The sequence below is a fragment of the Dissoconium aciculare genome (assembly GCF_010015565.1).
Source record: "Dissoconium aciculare CBS 342.82 unplaced genomic scaffold K489scaffold_1, whole genome shotgun sequence".
Classification (NCBI taxonomy): Eukaryota; Fungi; Ascomycota; class Dothideomycetes; order Mycosphaerellales; family Dissoconiaceae; genus Dissoconium; species Dissoconium aciculare.
In genome coordinates, this window is record NW_022984951.1 from 866,257 (window position 1) to 886,978 (window position 20,722).

General features: G+C 52.9%; 7 protein-coding genes across 7 annotated transcripts; 3 read left to right on the forward strand and 4 right to left on the reverse strand.

Annotated features, from left to right (window-relative positions):
- Positions 1 to 450: 450 nt before the first annotated feature.
- On the reverse strand, positions 451 to 4,029 carry K489DRAFT_366363 (26S proteasome regulatory complex, non-ATPase subcomplex, Rpn2/Psmd1 subunit; the record flags this gene model as incomplete). The annotated part of the gene is made up of 3 exons (XM_033602764.1): positions 451 to 738; positions 793 to 3,811; positions 3,890 to 4,029. 3 exons carry the CDS (start codon positions 4,027 to 4,029, stop codon positions 451 to 453), a joined length of 3,447 nt encoding a protein of 1,148 aa, XP_033464209.1.
- Positions 4,030 to 7,805: 3,776 nt separating this feature from the next.
- On the forward strand, positions 7,806 to 8,147 carry K489DRAFT_309720 (mRNA triphosphatase CET1; the record flags this gene model as incomplete). The annotated part of the gene is made up of 1 exon (XM_033600652.1): positions 7,806 to 8,147. The coding sequence occupies one exon, from the start codon at positions 7,806 to 7,808 to the stop codon at positions 8,145 to 8,147; it is 342 nt and encodes a 113-aa protein (XP_033464210.1).
- Positions 8,148 to 9,286: 1,139 nt separating this feature from the next.
- On the forward strand, positions 9,287 to 9,903 carry K489DRAFT_427580 (uncharacterized protein; the record flags this gene model as incomplete). The annotated part of the gene is made up of 2 exons (XM_033608306.1): positions 9,287 to 9,452; positions 9,593 to 9,903. The coding sequence occupies 2 exons, from the start codon at positions 9,287 to 9,289 to the stop codon at positions 9,901 to 9,903; spliced, it is 477 nt and encodes a 158-aa protein (XP_033464211.1).
- A 130-nt stretch (positions 9,904 to 10,033) lies between these two features.
- On the reverse strand, positions 10,034 to 10,968 carry K489DRAFT_385858 (uncharacterized protein; the record flags this gene model as incomplete). The annotated part of the gene is made up of 3 exons (XM_033606173.1): positions 10,034 to 10,452; positions 10,477 to 10,805; positions 10,892 to 10,968. The coding sequence occupies 3 exons, from the start codon at positions 10,966 to 10,968 to the stop codon at positions 10,034 to 10,036; spliced, it is 825 nt and encodes a 274-aa protein (XP_033464212.1).
- Positions 10,969 to 11,614: 646 nt separating this feature from the next.
- K489DRAFT_366367 (alpha/beta-hydrolase) lies at positions 11,615 to 12,388 on the reverse strand (the record flags this gene model as incomplete). The annotated part of the gene is made up of 1 exon (XM_033602765.1): positions 11,615 to 12,388. One exon carries the CDS (start codon positions 12,386 to 12,388, stop codon positions 11,615 to 11,617), a length of 774 nt encoding a protein of 257 aa, XP_033464213.1.
- Positions 12,389 to 12,974: 586 nt separating this feature from the next.
- On the forward strand, positions 12,975 to 15,848 carry K489DRAFT_397500 (uncharacterized protein). The gene is made up of 3 exons (XM_033606907.1): positions 12,975 to 14,012; positions 14,065 to 14,310; positions 14,371 to 15,848. Exons 1-3 carry the CDS (start codon positions 13,432 to 13,434, stop codon positions 15,488 to 15,490), a joined length of 1,947 nt encoding a protein of 648 aa, XP_033464214.1. The 5' UTR covers positions 12,975 to 13,431; the 3' UTR covers positions 15,491 to 15,848.
- Positions 15,849 to 17,704: 1,856 nt separating this feature from the next.
- On the reverse strand, positions 17,705 to 20,632 carry K489DRAFT_375266 (ubiquitin ligase complex F-box protein). Its single transcript, XM_033603646.1, has 2 exons — positions 18,729 to 20,632; positions 17,705 to 18,670 (listed from the first exon to the last, which is right to left on the reverse strand). The coding sequence occupies exons 1-2, from the start codon at positions 20,169 to 20,171 to the stop codon at positions 18,053 to 18,055; spliced, it is 2,061 nt and encodes a 686-aa protein (XP_033464215.1). The 5' UTR covers positions 20,172 to 20,632; the 3' UTR covers positions 17,705 to 18,052.
- Between the last annotated feature and the right edge of the window lie 90 nt (positions 20,633 to 20,722).

Below are 20,722 nucleotides of genomic sequence, written 5' to 3' on the forward strand. Positions count from 1 at the left end.
GAGAAGATGCGGCGCCTGAGCAATGCAATACTGTGCAAAATTCGCAAGCGGCGCGAATGGTTTTATCTCTGGCGCGACAAGGCTCGATTTGTCGATCGATTCTTTGGTCCAGCCGGGACACGCATCGTCACCGACAGACTACCCGTAGAGATGCATCTAGGAGAGACTAGGCAGTCATAAAGCATGCGCGGGGACGACACATAATTATAAAGCATACGCGAAGGGGTCACACATGCGAAAGCTGTTCATCGCTGGAGACTAGTCCGCTATTAATGATACAAGATGGTCCTCGGCGGCGCGCGCATCGAGGCATCCACCGCTACCAAGTTTTCCTGTCCAGCCTTCCGCACTGGATTCATTCGTCTACCGTGCTAGAATGCGCTTCGCACGCTCATGACGACATCAATAGTGCTTGCGGATTAAATCTAAAATCCTCTCCTTTCACGGCCCTTATTCGTCTCCATCCCCTTCTTCGTCATCGTCCATCTCGAAGTCATCAGGGACGGGCGCCTCTTCGTCATCATCGTCCTCGTCTACGGCGGTGAGCACGCCTGCGGCTGCAGCAGCGCCAGAAACGGTGCTGAGTCCTAGATCAGCCATGATGGTGTCGGTAGTCGAGGTGTTGGCAGCAGCACCGGGCGCAGCGGCGGGCGCTGCTTTCTTGCGTGCTTTGAGCTCCAAGAGAGACTTGGGCTCCGAAGGACGTGTGTCGTGGAGTAAGATGACTCCTCCGGTTGGCTGTAGTAAATTCAGATTAGCACAGTTCCGTCAAACTTCAAACTGGTTACTTACCTTCTTGACTGGCTGATACCTCCCATCGGATGCGAAGCTGATGTACTTGATCTGAGGTTGTAGCACCCGACTCATGTTTTCCACATCGTAGCCAACCTTCTCCGCCTTCTTCTTACTGACTTCCTTCTCCGTCGACTTTTCCTTCTCCTCGCCACTCTTGCCAGTGTCGACAGCGCTCTCGTCCAGGTTCATCTTGTCAGCGTCGCCCGCATCGGCCTTGGGTGTTGACGGAGCAGGATCAATGTCCATACTCTCTCGTCGGTTCTGTCGGTCCTTGGCCAACTTCCTGCGTTTGGCCGCTGCAGTGGTCGAAAGCACGGCCGTCTCTACCTTCACGGGCGCTTCTTCGGTCTTGACCTCAGCTTCAGGAGGATAGTCGAAAAGGGAAGGCCGAGTGTTGCTGTGGAACTTGAAGCTCGGCAACTCAAGATCGGAGTCGACTCCGATGATTGACGTCGGTGTGAAGGAGAGGGCAAGGAAGTGAGTAAGCGGGAACCAGTACCAGTACTGTGTAAAGACAGCCATGCCCACAATGGCAGCCATGTTCAGATTGCCGGTCTGTGTCTGGAGACCGATGGTGCAGTTTCGTCCACCTGCGTCAATGATGCCTAGTGCCAATGCACAACCGAACTTCGCCATTGCATCTTCGTGCCTGTCGCCAATCGCCTTTTGTAGCTGCTTGCGGAGCGAGCTGACTTTAGGATTCATGGCATCATTCTGTTGCACCATGATCATGGCCAAAGCGATGAACGCGCCTTGGCGGACAAAATCGACAGAGTCCTTCATCATGGGCTCCAAGAGGTCGACTGCGTCGTCCAGTCCGGTACCGGCACATGCGATACCAAGAGCCATGGTCGCTCCGTATCGAACGTGCGGGTTATAGCTTTCGGCAAGGAGTTCGACCATGCGTGGGACGCTTCCGGGTTTCCGGAAAAGTACAAAGCCCAAGCTCATCACAGCCACTCTTCGAACGTCGTCGCTGACGTCAGAGACCGCGATATGCAGGAGTCGGCGAACGGCCTTATTGCTTCCGCTGCCACAGTAGGCAAGCGCGACCGTCAGGACACCACCGTAACGAAGTGCTGAGTCGGCGTCCTCGAGCAGACCGCCAATGAGCTCGTCCGCACCTTCTTGTCGACCATACATGATGAGTGCCATTCCAAGAGCGAGACCACGCACAATCTTCTCGTGCTGTGTGTCACGGGCGTATTGCAGCATGTCGTCGAGTGCTCTAAGGTTTCCAGTGCCGAGCATTACCAAGCCAATGGACAAACCCACTGCTTCACCGTTGATGGCGGAGTCGGTGTAGAGGACGGTCTTGAGTTCCTCGTAGATTTCCTCATTTCCGGTGGCCATTCCAGCAACACCCAATCCGAGAGCACCGCCGTGCTGGATGACCTCCTCTTGTGTGGCCTTGAACTGGGTACGCAGGTAGTCAAGGACATGGGTGCCGTGGTTGGTATAGATCAATCCCAGGGCGTATAGTGATCCTCCCATACTGTATGTGCTGCCAGCGCCCGTGGTGGAATTATCTTTTGGCAGGTATGGGCTGAGTAATTTCTTGCCGTTGCTGAGATTGCCTCGATGAATGACACCCAAAGCTGCGGTAGCAGTGAACTTGCTCCAGTTGTGTGCTCGCCCCAGCCAATCCATGTTCTCGCGGAAGAAGCCGTCAATGGTCGTTCCAGCGTTCATGAATGACACAGCGAAGGTCAACGAGGCGTGGAATATGCTGTTTCTTGCCTCAAGTGAGTCCCGGATCTTGTTGAGGATCGAGCGATCGGTATGCGCTGCGCGGTAAAGAAACTCAAGGTTAAATTCGATGGTCTTGGTGCCTCGTAGGATTTCTCGCACCAACGTGAACGCCTTTTGCTGGTCATCGCTCTCCGGCTTGGGCTTCGTTCTAGAAGTGACAATGGTTGAGGTGTGCGGTGCGCCTGCGCTATCGTTCAACTCGGTGAGCAACTGTTCTGACTCGGCTGCGTCCTCGTTGGTATTCGGTCGTGTTGTCGCTGACTGGGCTGCCCCACCATTGAGCGGATCGTCTGACTTCTCTGACTCTGCCTCGGGAAGTTCGTCCATGATCTTTTGCAGGAACTCCTGGGTGCCATTCTCATATAGGTCAAAGGAGAGCTGGTATGCGATCGCCAGAGACTTCCCATCACCCTTCTGCACGAGCTTGCGGAGCATGTTGGATGCCATAGACTCCTGGTTGAGATAGACCACACATCGTGCAATCGCAAAGTAGTCAGGATTGGGGATCTCATTGAGCAGATCGAGGATCAACCTCAAGATCTCATTGCGAAGCTCCCGCTCTTGTACTACGTTCATGCAAATATCCAGGACGTATTCCATCAGGTCCTCTGTCTGACCCGCAGTTGCCGCTGCCTTCTTGCCCTTGCTCTTTTCGTCTTGACTTGAACGGAGAATGACCTCTCGGAGAACATCTATGTTGCGAGCCTCCACAGCGATACCGACGACCTGTTTATAATCGCCATTGCTATAACAATGCTCGAAAATGCGGCGAATGATGCCGTGCAGACTCTTCTTTACTTGCAGCGGCAAGGTCAGAGGCTGCGGGTGTGCACCAATAACACCTGCATTACCGCCGCCGGGAGCCGATGTGTCCCACTGCTTCTCACCCTCACGGGACAGCAATGATTTCGAGGGAGCAGCTGATTGCGAGAATGGCGTTGTGGGAGAAGTAGCAACGTTGCTCGCATTGCCAACACCTGGTGTTTCGGAATTCTGCCGAGCGACGGACGCCACTGTAGGAGGATTGTGCAGCGCGCAGAGAGCGATGTATGTGTCGACACATTTGGCTACGATCGTTTCCTCATACTCTCCGCTAACATCCGGGTCGAAGTGTTTGCCAGCTCCGAGGGCGAAGACCATCGACTCATCATACTCTTGGAGCTGGTAGTAGACCTTGGAAAGCACCAAAGCTGCAAGTTGTCGATGCGGGAATTGTTCGTCCTCGAAAAGTGCCTCTCTGTTTGAGTCATATTTGTCAGAATGTCTGTGGCATGATCCGAAGCCGATCGATTGCCGCGTCATATTGAGGCTTGTAGAAGCGATAGGATGCGACTGCACTCACATTTGTCCGATCGATGCAGATACCTCAGTCCAGACACTGTCCATCTCCTCGTTCAATTGTTCCAGCGCAAACACTTGCAGCTCCGGAGCGGGCTCTGAGAGATAGCCCACCAGGCCGGCCGCCGACGTGAGGCCAACCATGATTGCAGACGAGTCCCGTGGACCACGGAAACGATGGGCTGTAGGCTTTGGTGTAGACTGGAGCTCGACGATATCAAAGCCGGTGATTGATCAAGGATGACCTGGATGAGCTGTCTGTCCAGTCGGCGTTGAGCCGCGGGCAGCGATCAATTCCGTTGCAGGATGGCGGCACGATGTTGCAGATGACAGAAAGGACCGTTCGATGGTGGAGGAGCAGATTGAAGCTCGTGGAGCGAGGTGGATGCAGACAGAAGTGGTGGAGGTAGTGAAGACGGTGATGGTGGCGGCGACGTCTATTGCCTAGTGAGTACTGTGATGATGAGACACCAACGTTCGCTGCTGCTGTCATGAGCGTCAGTGCGTGAGTGCGCGCGTGTGTGCTCTCTGCTGCTCTCACCCAAGCCAGGGCTCCCTCTCGCTCTCTCTCTCCCTCTCTCTGACGAAGGCCACAGTTCCTGATGGAAGACGACCGCTCGGGGAAGGTGAGCCGAGCTATCACTTTCCATCCCAGTACACCTGTAGTATCTCACCTGGGCACTCTTTCACCCACAAGCTGTTTGTCCCGATCGTTCGTCTACAGCGATATCAAATGTACTACACAATCGATTGGCTGATCCTCGCAATATCGCATTTCCAAGGTTCCTCGGTGGACATGGATTCGCATGGTAGACAACATGCCATGCTGTCTATTGTGCTGCGTGCTCAATGATGTATGACGCATTTGTGGAGAGCGCATTCTTGTCTACTGCACAGCACTGTTGTATATCGTACATACTGTGCACATCATCCAACTCTACGATAACGTACCGTACCTGGGTAAGCTTGTACATATATCTTGAAAATGTGAATCGTATCATCTCCCGCCATTTGCTATACGGAAGTGTACAAAGTCGCACGCATTGAAACCATGACTTTCCCGTTGTCGCGTGTGTAATGAACGCGGCGGAATCATTTCATCCCATCTCCGCTAGACATTGCCCTACCCACTGTGACTGCCCTATGAGAATCAGCCCGTTGATCAAGTACCTCCGAAGTATCATCGCACTCGGGCTTGAACGACACCACCACCAACTGGGAAACCATCATCGACTCAGTACTTTACTTTGGGCAGACATGAAATTCGCACGTCGTCTCAACTAATCATCGTCACAGTCACAATCCTCTTCGTGATTGTATTCATTTTCCAACGATCTAAGAATCTCGACTGCTCTCGCCAAGGTCTTCTTATGTTTGTCTCCCGTTCCTCTGTATGCGGAATTCCGTATGTGTCCTCCGCGCGTGCCGTATTCTCCCTGCTTTCGATATCGTTCACAATTGGATATGCGCGCCACATATATTTTATCTGATATCGCCGGCCGGATGTGATCCTGGTCTTCTCTGCAGCGACGACATTTGGACTCCTTGCGACATTATCTGAATTCCTATCAGTTGCTAGAACGCGAGCGCTCCTTGACTTCGCGGAGCGCATTCATTTGCGCAGTTCATCGCCTCGTCTTATCCGGGACCGTGCCATCATTCGCTCTCTTTTGAAAGGACTTCACTCGAGTGCTCGCGATACACCCTTGCGCTCAGCGCCAATCTACTGCGTATGGGCTCGTCTTCGCGCAGCTGTCAACTGGCGCGCGCAGGACGATCGCGCTCTGAGCGATTGGCGCATCGCCTGCCGGCAGCGAGAGGAGCAGACTGCTAGAAATTAAGAGATGGATTTGTCTTCGATGTTGAACAATGGGCCTGCGCCCGGTAAGAGAGTGCAAGAACAACGCCCGTTATCATCAGACGTCGCGCGAGCATCTATGGGAGCTGGTATTCAGCATCCCGCTCAAGTTGGGTATGCAACCTCAAGAGCAGATCAGCAGGCATCATTCCAAGGAATGCATTCGAATTCCAACATGTCAGGTCTCAACAGAGGCTTGACTCCATTACAGACTCCATCGCATTCTCATCCCAGTGCCTCGTATCCGTTTCCAAATCAGACAGCCCAAAGTCCGGGCCCGACACCATCAGGTAATGCTCAGTACTGGCACGATCTTCATACCGCAACCACTCCGGGTCCAAAACCCTCCAGTCATGGACATATATTTGTACAGCCGTCGCCTTCGCACGGCATGGCTACGTTGACAGGTACTTTGTCACATTCGCCGACACCCTCGTCGCACCATAGTCAGACACCACATAGCGTGCGTCAAAGTCCACTGGCTTCCTATAAAACATTACCAGGTCAGCAACACAACGGAAGTTATCAACAACAGATCGGACAGCCGACAACTCCTCTGGGCCCCCCACCGTCACTCCATCGGAACGCCAGTGGATTTGACCGCTCCAGCCCATATCACGGGAGAACTTTGTCGACTGCTTCAGCCAACGTCGTAGGCGCATCACCTGCGCAGCATCAACCCAGCATCAGCAATTTATTGGAATCTCCGGTGGCAGTCGCACATCAGTCGTCGCCGCAGAGAAGAAGTGCGAGCGAGTACGCCAACATTGCTGAGCGTGAACGAAGCGCATCAGTCAGTCCTAAGACACGGTTACCAGTACGAGCACCGTCACTGCAATCGCATACGAGTAGTCAGGCAGATATGCACAGCGCACGTAGTTCGGTTCAACCGAGTGTGCATGCGTCCTCTTTATCGGATTTATCTGCGCCTTCAAAAGGCTCGATCCTACAAGGGCACGCACACCCAGCTCAAAGTCATCGAAATTCGTCGCTTGAATCGGGCATGAATTCTATGCACACACCTGTTCCTGAGCTCACCGCCGCGGGCCCACCATTGGAAGACGACATCAAGGACGAAGATACTCGTACGGCCGACCTGCAGCACATGCTGGTGCCGAATCTGAAACAAGAAACGCGATCGATATCTCCGGTCCCAGTCGCTCAGGACAGAGCTCAAGGACAGAACGCTCTTGCCTTACCGAATACATCCGGCAAGCGCCCTGCCGAATCGGATGATATGGCAGATATGCCGGCCAAGAAGACTAAGACTGTGTACACTACTCGACCCATTTGGGCGGAGTTGGATCGCAGAAATCCCAGGTTTGTCGATGATGGCACGACACCGGCTGCAGCGCCGCTACCAGACCGACCGCCGAAACAAGCACCATTTCAGGCCCCAGAAGCAGCTGCACGACCGCCAGCGGATTTGCCGCATGAGAACGGCAATCACACGATGCTTGCTGCGACACATGCAACCTCAGGCGATGCCGCACTAGACCGAACACGACAAGTACTCGGTCCCTGGGAAAGATGTATTTGCCGCGAGACGCCTCCGTCTGGTATGCTTGTGGCAGTACAAGATTGGCTGTGGATGAAATTGAGCGAGCTCAGTGAGGTAGGCCAGAATCCTCTCGATGGCAGTATCGAAATCGAGGCGAAGATTGGCACGCTTCTCGATGTCGGTACTGGAGATCGCTTGAAGTGGCCCGTGACAAGTCCGGTCGTCGTGGCTGAGGAGTTCAACAAGAACCTGAAATTCGAGAGCCGGATGGTGGAGGCTCAACACATGGCCATGAACAAATTCCTGAACAAGACACTTCAGGAAACGATGCAAAAGGGAAACGAGGCCCCATCGGGCAGAGTACCAATGCAGTACAAGCACATTTACGAGACCGATTCCTTCGAACCACTATCCGCTCTAGGCTTCCAGTCCCTCCCACCGGCGTTTCAGCGCCGCACAGGTCGTGAACTCCGGCTGAGGACAACCGTCGACGACAAGACCAAACAGATCAAGGCCCGTATCGTCAAGGTCCACGTCGCCAACCTTCACATCTACAGCCCAATGGACCCTTACGACTGCCGCATCACAATCAACCTCGAAGCCAACCTCGACAAGCCCGATCTTGATCCGCAAGCGCTGGTGGAACCTCCAAAAGACCCATCCAAAGCCTCAGTGGATCGCCAGAAGGATCGTTTATCATACAAGCACCTGGCGTATTCGATCGACCTGACCAAGGTCCTCATCAAAGGACTCGGCCCGCAGTACGAGCTGGAATTGGAAGTCGACGCCGGCGCCTTGCGCCAGCAGATGGAGCTGGTGGCGCAGAACAAGGAGAATGCGTACAGTGCCATCGTGGAGGGCTTCCTCGACAACGCAACCTACCTCATGCGCAATCGGCCCTGATTGCACATCGCGTGGATCGGGATCCGCGTCGCGAGGGCGAGCAATCTGCGATGTTTCCTTGGGTATTTTGCTTCGACGTATTCGAGGCGTTCTGGGAATCCGTTTCTTTCAATGATGTATACTACCTACGGAAGAGACGTAGGAACTCTTTGTCTCTTTGTTGAGTCGCTGCTCATCAGCAGCTACGTGTATTATCCTTTTTCCGTGCTCAAATTGGCACCACCCCCTGGTTTTTAGGAGATGACACCCCATGGCCAAATAGACGAGATATCAATTAACGCGATTCGCTTTCTTGAATTACGATCTAACTCACTTACATCTGTGCTCAACTTTGTGTAGCGCGATATATGAGTACCAGCCCTGGAGCCCTGGAGCTACAGGAATGTACCGGACCATGACATGCATATCTCCCACAGAGCGGCACCTCATGAACAGTCGTTTCGCTTGCAAGCGGGGTGAGTTGTGGGGACCAACCCTGGGCCCGGTAGACATATGATAGCAGAAAGCACGTCAACACTTTCAACAAGCGCATGGGCCCGGTGGCTCGACCTGCATTCTTGATCATGAAGGAGAGATTGAAATCTACGCCATCCACCTGGGTATAGATGTGAGCGAACGAATCGCCTGTTCCGCAGGTGCATGAACGTGCGGGAGTCATTGGATAACGCAATGGGTGAATGCATAGTCTGGCCGCCGCCCCGGTCGGCATCGCGTGACATGTGCGGTTTACGTTTTGGCAAAGGGACTGGACGGCGCACTAATCTTATCGCTGGAGTCCCTCATTCTACATCCTTTTCCTTATTCTGGGCGCCGCCCGCCAGGGCTTGATATGGAAGAAACAAAAGAACCTTGGAAGCTCTGATATTGTGGTGTTTCTGCGGCTGTTACTGTCTGTGTGTATGTGTGTGCCGTCGTCATGTTTCATGTATACCTGGACGGAGAATAAGCAAGTAGACAGACAGCCACACGCGAGAAAAGAGTGTGCATCTACCTAGGTAGATAGTGGAGACAAATTTATTTCCATCGGCGCATTGTTGTCACTGTCATTGCTCCTCTTTTCTCACTTGCAGACCTAGGAAATCTTGGAAATTCAACTTATCCCAGTCGGTCCCGAAATCCTTCTCTCGATTGATCTAAAAATGTCCGGACGAGGCGGCGCGGGAAATATTCTCGCCCAGCAGCAGCAGACCGAGCGCGTCGCTGCCGATGTTGAGGCTCAACTGCCCAAGCAGGTGGCGAGCATCGGTCAGGCCGATCTACCGAACTCGCCCCGGGAGGACCAACCATACGCTTATACTGGTCGAGGTGGGTCATAACAGGGTTTGCGTATGGCATATGACGTCTATGGGAAAAGAGTAAAAAGCTGGCGAATGGAGCAAAATCCCTATGTGGGAGAGTTTAATGACGAAGTGAAGAACACAATCATTGACCAACATGTTCGACAGGTGGCGCCGGTAACTACTACGTGCCCAAGGACCTCGAGCAGAAAGGTCAATTCAGCAATGCGCACCGCAGCCACATCCTCGGCGACGGCACCGCGGCCCCGGAGGCTGCACCCGTTCGTTTGGCAGGACGCGGTGGAGCGGGCAACTTCGCCGTCGGCCAGGCTGAGGCCGAGGAGCAGGCGCGCAAGAAGAAGTTGGAGGAGGAGCTGCTCCGTGAGGAGAAGGTGAAGGCGGATGTCGCTAAGGATGTTTCGGAGAACATTGCAGTGCCGGAGAAGGCGAAGACTTTCGATGAGAAGCAGGGATTGTAGGAATTTGGTCGATATGTTGAGAAAGGAAGACGCCTCGTCAGACAGAGTCGAGGTCAGCTCGCGAATGACGATGATGAAGAGATAAAAGACATCAATCCAACGTCCATGATGATGAACTGATGTCATTTCTTTATGCTTCTATCTGGCGTCTCTGCAAGACGAGTGTCACCACACTCTGACCGGTCTTGCCTCCGAACGTAAAGGTGGGATATCTCGCTTCATCAAACAAGACCAACTCGCCATCCTGCGGGACAAGCCATTCCAACAATTCATTCTTGGTCCAATTGCAGGATGTGATGACCAAATAGCGTCCGCGCTTGATGAGTGGTATCACTGTCTGACGGTATCGATCGCAAGGGTGCGGGGATCCATCCGTCTCGGGCGTCATCAATGAAATGGCGTCGAATGTGCCCTTGTCGAGGACGACATCAAAGCCGTCCTGTAGCCAGTCGCCGGGCGTCTCTGACAGCAGGTCCCAAACGTGTAATGAGAGGTTGGCGTAGCCAGACAAGTCGCTCGTGCCAGCTGAAACATCGCCGTCGGTTTGCTCTGCATCTTCCTCAAGCTGCGCACGGAGCGCGGCGCGCCGTTGTTCATCAATCTGTCGAGCAAGCTCCACGCTGCGAGGGCTATAATCCACGCCGACCAAATCGCCTGACCATCGCCCGCCTTCATCATCCTCGCGCTCGCGCAATTCGAATAGCATGTGACCATTGCCAGTGCCCAGGTCTAGGAATCTAGAGTCGCGGCGATCCAGCAGGGCGCGGCCAGATGCATCGCTATATTCATCGAGTTTGTCAAGGACGGTATCTTCGGCATTGCTCTCATCGAACCAGATGATGCCCTCGTCCTCAGTGTCATCCTCGTGATTCTGGATCTCGCGATCGTAGGCCGCCTCCCAGCTGTAATCATCAGTCTCTCTTCATTTTGGGATAGCGACCTGTCAATGGGATTCGGCACACTGCCATGGTTCGGCTGGCTGGCGTACTAATTTTTCGTGCCCAGCTCGCTGGGATCCAGGAGTTTGCGACCTTCCTGGACGACGGTGTCTTCGGGTTGCGTCATGTTGAAGGGACGGGAATATAACGACTTCTTTCGGTTATTATTTGCCAACCTCCTGTGAATAGTAACAACAACAATATCGGGTTCGAATCTTCCAAGTTATAAGTCAATTCCATTCGTGTTTCCTCACGGGAAGTGCCGTGCACTCGATCGGAATTTAATACAGTAATGCATCGTGTGCCAGTGTGGAGAGGGGAGGGTACAGAAGAATCCGCGATAGCGAAATGTTGAGAGTCAGCGACGGCGACGACGACAACGATCACATTTGTCAAGATATTCATTATCGTCGATGCATCGTACGGGACCTGCTGTTCCTTCCGAAGCAATTCTCCATGTCATCACATGTGAACGCCATGCATTCTCGTCGTTAATCCGAGGCGCAGTCATCTCTTCTGGCGACATTCACCCCGCCCTTTCTTTCCATGGCGCCCGGCTCAAAATGTAAAGATGACGACACAGGGCCTCGTGGGATAAATGGACGGACCGTCCGATTACTACTTGAACCTTTGAAGGAGATCTTCCATTATTTCCATTGAATTGTTATCTGTCTGGCAGCTTGCTCGTACCTCGCACGTCGTTCTGCGGCAAGTTTCACTGCCTGCATCAGATGGTCGTCGGCGCTCTAATTCCGATAACGAAGGCGACGAGGCTATCTGCTACGCAGGCTGTCTGCTACGTCTTCGATGACCTTCACCGTCTCTGGTATCTTCGACAGGAAAGGCGAGTGGCTTGAATCGAAGGTTTTGACATCAGCCTTGTGGCCGGCCTCCTCCAGCTTTTTCAGGAGAAAGCGTTGGTGGTCGACCGGGAAGATGACATCCTGAAGCGTGAGGATGTACGTGAGTGGTATAACCCTCCATGCCTCATATTTAACCTTATGCTCCGCACTCATCCTGTCCAGGCGGGACAAGGTCTTGATGACGATGTCCGCTTCTTCCTCGGAAACGTCGGCGTAGCAGCTAAACTTGGGATCCTTGATGTCGTTGCTGCCGTCCTCGTCAAATTCCACCCACGACAGCATGTCGGAGACACCCATCTCGCGTGCTATGTCGAAAGAGTCGTAACCCTTGGGATAGATCATCGCTGCAATAGCAATGAGGTGCGCGACACCGCCGCTTTTACCTTGCGCAGCGCGCGACTGGACGTCGAGGTCCTCAAGCGCATTTAGACCTACCATGCCGCCGTAGGAGTGCATAACCACAATAATCGTGAGGCCATCATCAGCGAGCTGCTCGACGATTTGGCGTACGACCAACGGGTCCCTGGCTGTGCTGGTACCGGGCGGGCGGCGACCAGTGCATGAAGGTAGCTGCGGGGCATGGACGTCAAAGCCACGGTCTTGCAGTGCGGTGGTGAGCTTAACGTATGATTGAGGCGAATGACCACCGCCGTGGACAAGGACAATGCTGGGTTTGGCGGACATGATGGCTTTCGGCGAAGGTCGAGTTCGAAATACGCTGTAGCTAAGTCAATTGACGCGTCGCACGCTCGCGGAAGATGCGCTGTAATTTATATGTCGAGTAAATGGATCTGAAGGACCCCATTCTGCTGCTCGTATTTAATGCGCATGTCGACTGGAATGGTCCCATGCAGACAGCACCTCAGCTCATACTCGAATGTAACATTGACCTGCGTACTGCACCGTATTGACTGGTGATAGACGGAAACCTTGTATACGGAAACCTTGTATACGGACTTCCAAGGTTATGCAAGGCTTAGATGCGGACTTGCAAGGTTATGCAAGGCTTAGATGGCTAATGAAGGATTCTGGATCAATGCTGGTAGAATGGTGATGATGACACTCATCATTCCTGCCGATCATCTAGACTGCCCAGGTGGTCAATAGATGACACATTAAAGACCAATTTTTCAAGTGATGTAGGCAAGGAATGGCGCGCAATAGGGAGTATGAGCCGGAGGCGTCTTGAGAAGCGCACGCTGGATGTCGATGTGCCTCTTCATTGTATTCTACGCCCCGTTCGTGAAGTGTAGCAACCTCAAGCCGGCATCTTCCTACATCTCAAGTAGAGTATACACAGCACCAACGAACTTTACGTCTGTCGGTCCCCCGATTTGTATATCGCCGCGGCTGCCCTCCTTTCCATGGAAACTTAGCTTTGAGAGATCAGCCACTAAACCGCGACTTACGTAGGGACCGCCATCGACGTATTGAAGATCTCCAGGGCTGCTGTTTCGGTTTCGTGTATGTTGGTGGACAAAGATCAGGCAGCCATTTATTTTCCCTATCAACCTGCTACCCACGACCGTGAATAACCTCGAAATTGTCCTGCACCGCCTCAATCGGCCGACGACTGCGTTTCATCTATTCATCTGTCGCATAGTTGGAGCTTCGTCGCATAACTCAAAACACGGCGTCATTCCACGACCAGCTCCGGGAACATCGAGTGCCTCAACTCCTCACATGGTCCTACGTGCTCATTCCTATATTTCCATAGCAGTGAAGCCATGGCAGAAGTCGCTTCTCTGTCTCCGCAGCAGCGAAAGGCGCTTTTTGACATCCTCACCCACCGCGAGACCTACAAGGAAATTGAAGATTTCAAGACCCCAGGTGCCATTCAAAATTATGGCCCACCTTTCCAAAACCAATCCACCCCTTGCAACTCACCGATACTCCAATCACTCCTGTCCAAGTTCATATTAATCTTGCCCGGTCTGAGAGATGTGCCTACGTCATTCTGGACTGAACAGGTGCAGAGCATCATCCAGGAGTTGGCCGAGGCCGAATTGAGTGAGAGCTACGACAAAGGCATGGTGGGCATCCGTAAAACCTTAGCCACTGCCATCGCCGCCTTGATAGAATATCCGGCGCGTGCGTCGATGGGTGGCTTCTCCAAAGACGATACACATTCACAGACCAGCTGGAGCCCATCAAACCCACAAGATGTCCTTGAGTCCTGGCAAGCAGGAGGACAAGAGATCGTCTATGGCGATCTTCTGGATCGACTATTCGACAAAGTGGCAGAGACCAATGATCTGACAGCTCATGAACCCATGGTGCAGTGCTTGCATGAGTTCCTTCTCGTGAAGTAAGTCTTTCCTCGCATGCACGGGAGCCTGAACAGACACTGACTTTCAAAGTATCGCGTCGATAATGCATTACACCTTGATCCTTTCACCTGAAGGCCCTACTATTGTGCGAATGGCGGAGGGTGTGCACCGACTAATTCCTTACGCGATCGTCCGTCAGACTCTCAAGATTGGAAATGTGGCAACTATGCTGAGTGCCATGATGCGAGTCATTTTGGCCAAAGTCAGTGTTGCCAGTGTTACCAACTGGATTGGTCTCAGCTCGGGCGCCAATGAGGGCATGAATCTGATGCAGCAGTAAGTGACGAATCCAAGGTTAGTGATATCGTTCCAACCCGCTAATCCTAAAACACATAGAATCATGAACCAAGTACTGAACTGGGATAAACGAGAGTTCAAGCGTCGCGCAGACAAAATCGAAAAGACCAAGGACGCACCTCCCAAAGCAGTTCTGGCAGAGCTACGGTCATGGATCGATCGCCCTCGAGCCGAGCACGAAGAGTGCCGCAGGAGGAGTCAAGAACAGGGCATGTCCATTGTTGCCGTCATCCTTGCATTGTCTCCCAACAATGCAGAACTCTCAGATCAGCAGCATGAACAGGCGGCGGAATATCTCGCACTCCACTTGGCTGTTCGGGACAGACAGGAAATTGTCAGAGTGCTCTGCCAGCGCCATCCTGATCTACTCTCCGCTGCTGTGAAGGCTGGAGTGGATGCATATACACCGATGATTCGTCATGTGCATCAAGCGGTGGATTTGAGCGATTCCATGTGGGATTCCGAGCGATTCATCACGGATATGCTCAAGGTAGCCAAGCCTACAGGATCACCAGGAAATCTCAAGCAACCTGATGTCGAAGATTTCGTCGACTTGCTCCATCGGCATCAAGGAAGCCTCCACAAGTTCTTACACCAAGTCGCAAAGAATGGCAAGGAGATCACAGCGTGGTTCCGAGAGTGGGCTGGCGCAGCACTCGCGCAATTCCGCAATGACCAGAAACCTCCAGAGACCAAGTCCGTTATCTCGGGCGAGATGATCCATGGCGGAATCGACCGCGCACTATCCAGTGCTTATGCAGAACTTTCCGAAGACGATCGCAAAGCGGTCGTAGCTGAGCTCGATGCTCACTCACGCTACATTGACGAGCTACACGCCGCCTCCGCTGCGCGCATTAGCGATGTCATCAAACGGACACGATCAGCACCATTTGGTCCGGGTGCGTATCTCGCGCGATGGCAGCAGCTTATGGACAACGCTCCCATCACCCCTGCGACGGCCAATGGCCCTGTCAGGCACGGGTTCAACGAGAGTGTCAAAAACGAAGCTCGCAAAACCGCCAGTGGGGAGAAGATTGACGTGCCAGCAGACACCACCACAAAGTCCGCCAGTAATGCACTCCCGGCTCCTCCTAGCTCTGAGCATACCCTGCGATTATTAGCGGACAAGTTCCGCTCGCTGTTGACGACAACTTCGTGAGAAAATTTGCAGAAAACGCAGGAGAATCTGCAGGAGCGAACGTGGTTGACATGTTGGCCAAACCACCCTATTATCCCAAGGATGATGATGAGAGTGAAAGACGGGCTGGCTCGCTTAGACAACAGTAGGTGTGGCTGATTATCCCACACGCCGTACAGTTAGAGATAAGGCTAGTGGATGGTTATCCTGATGAGGTATCAATGTTTCTCTCCCCAGCTCCATATAGCGTCACTCACAGTCTTAGCTCGGAATGATCCGAATGACGCTCCTCGACCCAGGACCACGAACGACCCACTATGTACCTCATATTCAGTGTAGGCCTCACCCAACATATCAGATACTGTAATCTTAGCCGACCTTAGCAGAACTTCATTTCCCCTTTGCCAATATTGACGGTCGGAAGCACCAGCTGCTTTGAGACGAGGTTTCAGCGACAAACACGCCTCTCTGGTATCCGAGTGGAATTAAACTTTTTTCACAGACGACTAAAAAAAGCAAAGACGCGTAAGCAAACGTCTGTAGATGCGACTAGTCACTTGAGACATGCACCGCGCCGACTGACATTAGCAAGGTTCCGATCGAGGGTGAGCACGTCGGCGTGCGCATCAAGTGTATCTCCGCCCTTTCCTGTATCCTGTTATCGAAACGTTGAGACTTCGCAACCTCCTATCTGCCATCCTTCGGGGTTTATCTGTAATTCCTACTCCTAGGTTTGCGAGAGATGAATGCTCTCACATGCATGTAGCTATACAATCACAGATGAGTGCCCACTGCTATATGAGCAATCGCAAGTCGACAAAGATATTACCTGCTAAGGTGTACATTGATACCGAATTCCCACATGGCTGACGGTCGAACGGTTCCGACCAGCGGACGTGTAGAGGGTGGCACGGCTGGGTAGCCTTTGGTTGCGTGAGATTAGCGGGCGCCACGAAGTCCTCCCCGACCAATCGACTGCCTCGTTCTCCTCATTGACCGCCCATTTTCCTGACTTTCCGGAGCTGACTCCGGAAAAATAGTGGGACCCTCACCAGGAGAAACCTTGCGGGTCGAACATCGGGGGAAATAGTCCGCACAGATTTGACGCCTAGTTGTTACGCTGGCGTGTTGGCTTGGCGCTCGATGTGACGCTCGATATGACGCTTTGATGATTCTTGTCGCTCTCGTTTTCGCATTTCAGTTTCCTCGTTTTGGCTACGCGCAGGGATCATTGTGACTGCTTGCTGCCGCGGCCGCCGTCGGCCTCGTGTGGCCTCCCCGGTGCGGTCGAGGCACATCATGGAGGACTGTTCATTGCGGCCCAAGTTCCTCAGTAGCACGAAGATGTGTTTTGGGACGGATGGGCTACATGGGTGACTCGCGAGCGACGACCCACGAGTGGGAATGCGCGAACGACGACTCGCTCGGCGAGGATGTGGACTAGAGGGTTGTCGCATATTCCACAGGAGAGCACTCCGGTGTGTGATCGCACTGCTCTATCACGACGATGATATGGTGATATTTGGTCTGTGGACGAGACTTTCGGAAGGGGAGAACGCGGTCTATCAAGTCCGTGAACGACGAACTGCCTCCCAAAGCCACTCATCATCAGAGCTCGAAGAGTGTTCAAGGCTGTTTCAAGACACTGAAATAAGCGCTGGAAGGACAGTTCCCGACGGCTTTCGTGATGCTCGACTTCGGGTTTCGACTTGGTGGTGTGCTAATATGGAGATGGCTCCGCTTGCGCAGATCGATGTGGTGTGACTACCTAGAATCCCATCGATAAGCTTCGGCCAGACTCACGAAGGATGGGTGGAACCGAGTGATGACTCGCTCGGAAAGGAGGTGAACTAGAGGGATGTCGCGTTTCGAACAGGAGAGTACTCCGGTGTGGGTGAAGAAGGAATCTTGTTTGGTCTGATGGCGACGAGATAGAGAGTCTATGGATGGGACAATCAGGCGGGGATTCAGCATCGACGGGATCAATGGATGATGGGCGATGTCCAATGCATTTATGGACCGTGTAGCCGTGTTATCCAAACGAATTAGAAGTACCCACTCTTATCAGATGGGAAATACGAGGTCTGACGACTGATGGCTCTACATGACTATGATGTGCATTTTGAGTGTTCCAAATGCCTTCAGTCTAACCGTCCATCTGCGCATCACAAACGGTGTACCCTACACTTACTTGAAGACAAACACGGCATCGGTGCCGTGGTTGCAAACATGCACGAGAGCTGCCATTGGAAAGAACTACCTGGTGGCACCGGAGCGAGCAGCGCAGAAAAATCAAGTCATGAATCTCATGTCGACCGTAGGTCAGTATCTCCTATCTCGAAATAGCAGCCAGGAAAAGAACGATGGGAAACTTCAGCCTCGTCTCGGGTCTTATCCGAACACATCTGCAAATAAGCTCAGAAGCGAGTGAAGCGCCCGCCAAGCCAGACAAGAATGCATGTCCACCAACCAAACAAAACGTAAGTAAACCCTGAAGGTCGTGATATGTGATCTATGCGTGCGTGCGGGAAAGGGAGAGGAAGAGAGAGAAGGAAAGAATGAGAGGGTGGTGAGAAGGGCGGTTTACTCCATCAGCTCACTGCCCTCGCCGAATGCGTCGTCTTCATCTACGTCCTGGTCGTCAAGGATCGTCGCGCCCATCATCCCTGTGACATGCTGCGCTCCACCACTCGTGTTGATAGTGACTGGCGCCACGCCACCCGCCCATGACGATCCGCCCGTCGTTGCCGGCGCACTTTGGCTCAGTAGCAGCGAGTGATGGCTATAAGGGTGGACATGCTGATACACCTGTCCGTGCGGTAATGGGACCGGTGGACTCGGGCCTGCAGTGGGTGTCGAGCCTCGTGGGAAATTGCTGTGGGCATCGACATGCACGGCGGCCGCGTTTCCTGCCATTGAATCGTTGTCGTGCCCACTTAGGCTGAATCCATCGGCTTCTGAAGCTGTGACAGCGGAACCTTCGGCTGCAGCTTCCTGTGCTTTCTTTTGTTGATGCAAATGAGTCCGGAGTTTGGTTACACCATTGTTGGAAAACACACAGAAAACATCCCGTTGGTGCTCATTGAATTCTGGAGGCGCATCTCGACAAAAGGCGAGGAGATCTTCTCGGAGAAATGCTTGAACGCCGGTCAAGCTGAGATGTGTGAGTTTGGTGCAGTTCATAAGAAGCGAGAATATGCCCTGAAAACAAACGTCAGTCCGACCAAGTGGAAATGTACTCTGGAAAAATGAAACTTACGTCAACAGTGAGCTGTGTGCAGTAGCTCAGGTGCACTCTTTCAAGCACACTCGAGCCTGCTGGCCGACGGCTTCTATGCGGGTCGCCGCCATTCGCCAAGCTCGCAATCCCTGAATCCGAGATGCTGGAACATTTCACGAGACCGATGCGCTTCAATTTGGGAAGAGTGGCCAATTGATCTACGCTCCTATCGGTCAAGCTGCTACAACAGGCCAGGTCTATGTAGCGGATTCGCGTGCAATTCTTAGCGAGCGCCTCGACGGACGTGTCTGTGATGCGTGCGCAATGTCCAAGATGGATGTAATGCAAGTTTTTGCCCAATTTCGTGATCGCGTTCACTGCCCGATCTGTGATCAGTCGGCATTTGGCAAGAATGAGATTGCGGAGCCGCGGGCATAACTGGATGATCCTCTCAACACCTCTGTCTCCTAGCTCACCACAGTCGGTCAAGTCAAGGATCCGGAGAGCATCAAAGGTCTGCGGGATATCCGTGTCTATTGGAATATCCAGGAATGCGTCGTCATTGATCCGTGAGCAATGAGCCAGGCGCATCTCGCGTAATTGAGGACAAGATCTGAGAAGTTCCGTTACTGCCGAACTTTCCAGATTTTGCAGGCCGTAGAGATCAATCTCCAAAAGGTTCGAGCAATGTCTTGCGATGTTCATGATCGCTTTGTCAGTAAGCTGTACACAATTATTGAATTTTAGGCGCTTGAGGTGGCGACAATTTTGCGCGATGGCCACGATTGCTGCATCCGTGAGCTTCCTACAGCCCGTGACGTTGAGTCCTTGAAGGCGTATGCAATGTTCCGCCACAGTCATCATGGTGCGGTCTGTGAGCTGGTCGAGACCCGTCACGTCTAAAGCCAGCAGGCTCCGATTCATATCAATGAGTGGTTGAAGGCTGAGATCATTGAGCTTGCAGCAATTTGTCAAGGTCAACCGCTCGATTCGCTTGCAGTCCTTCATCCCAAGCAGTGTTCCATCGGTGACCTGACCTCCCAAAGTTGACATGTTCAGTCGTTTGACCAGATCTTGGTATGCGAAGAATTTCTTGCTCTTTCGAATCGACCTCACAACACTGTGAATGCTATCCCATTTGTTCATCGCGGGCCGGTGCCACAGCAGACCGACACTGTTGCGCGCCCATTCTTTCGATACCAGTAAACATGTCTGCAGTTCTCCTGTGGATGATAGGCGCGAAAATATGCTGATGAGAATCTCTGCTGGTAATCGCGCTATCGGCGAGACGCGGCATCGCTCTTCGTACTCATTATCCTGCGAGAGCTCTCCAGAAACATCGGCGCCCAGTGATGATTGAGAGTCGTTACCTTGCAGCATGAACGAGTCATTGTCGTCATCGGCTCCGCGCTCCGGCGATGTAGAGGCTGAACTGGAGCTGGACGCACTCGCAGTGCGCTTGTGGTGTCGTTGTCGCGCCATCGTGATGGGCTCACAAATACGATAGGTGGCTCACAAAGCAATACGGTGGCAGAGAATAGCAGTTCTCCCGGCACAACGCGTCTTTGAGATCAACCTTTTCACAGACACGAGAGAAGTTGGGTAGTGACAGCGAGATCGGATCGTGAGGGCAAAGAAGGCTCGTCGGCCGAGATTTTGCTCGAAAATTATTGCGCGCGTTGGCGGGACAAGAATGTTGCTGGCAGTGTCGCCGGTGCGATGTTAACGGCTCATGGCATGCGCTCCCTTTCACAGGCAGGTGCCTACTCAGTGCAGTCTATGCTCGTTGGCGGGGCTATGTTGTTGCAAAGGAGAGATGGTGCACACGATCGAGGTCGATAGATTGAAATATTCAGGTCGCAGTCGGTAGGCCCAGGGGTATAGAGAGTCACTTGGAAGACGTGAACGTGGTAGAATTGCAAGGTTATGATCGGAGGTCGATCGTTACAGTTGGAATGTTCACCACCACAGTCTCACTCCGAAGTTTGTGGGGTCTCACTTGTACATGTCATCCGCAGTACGTACTGTGTAAT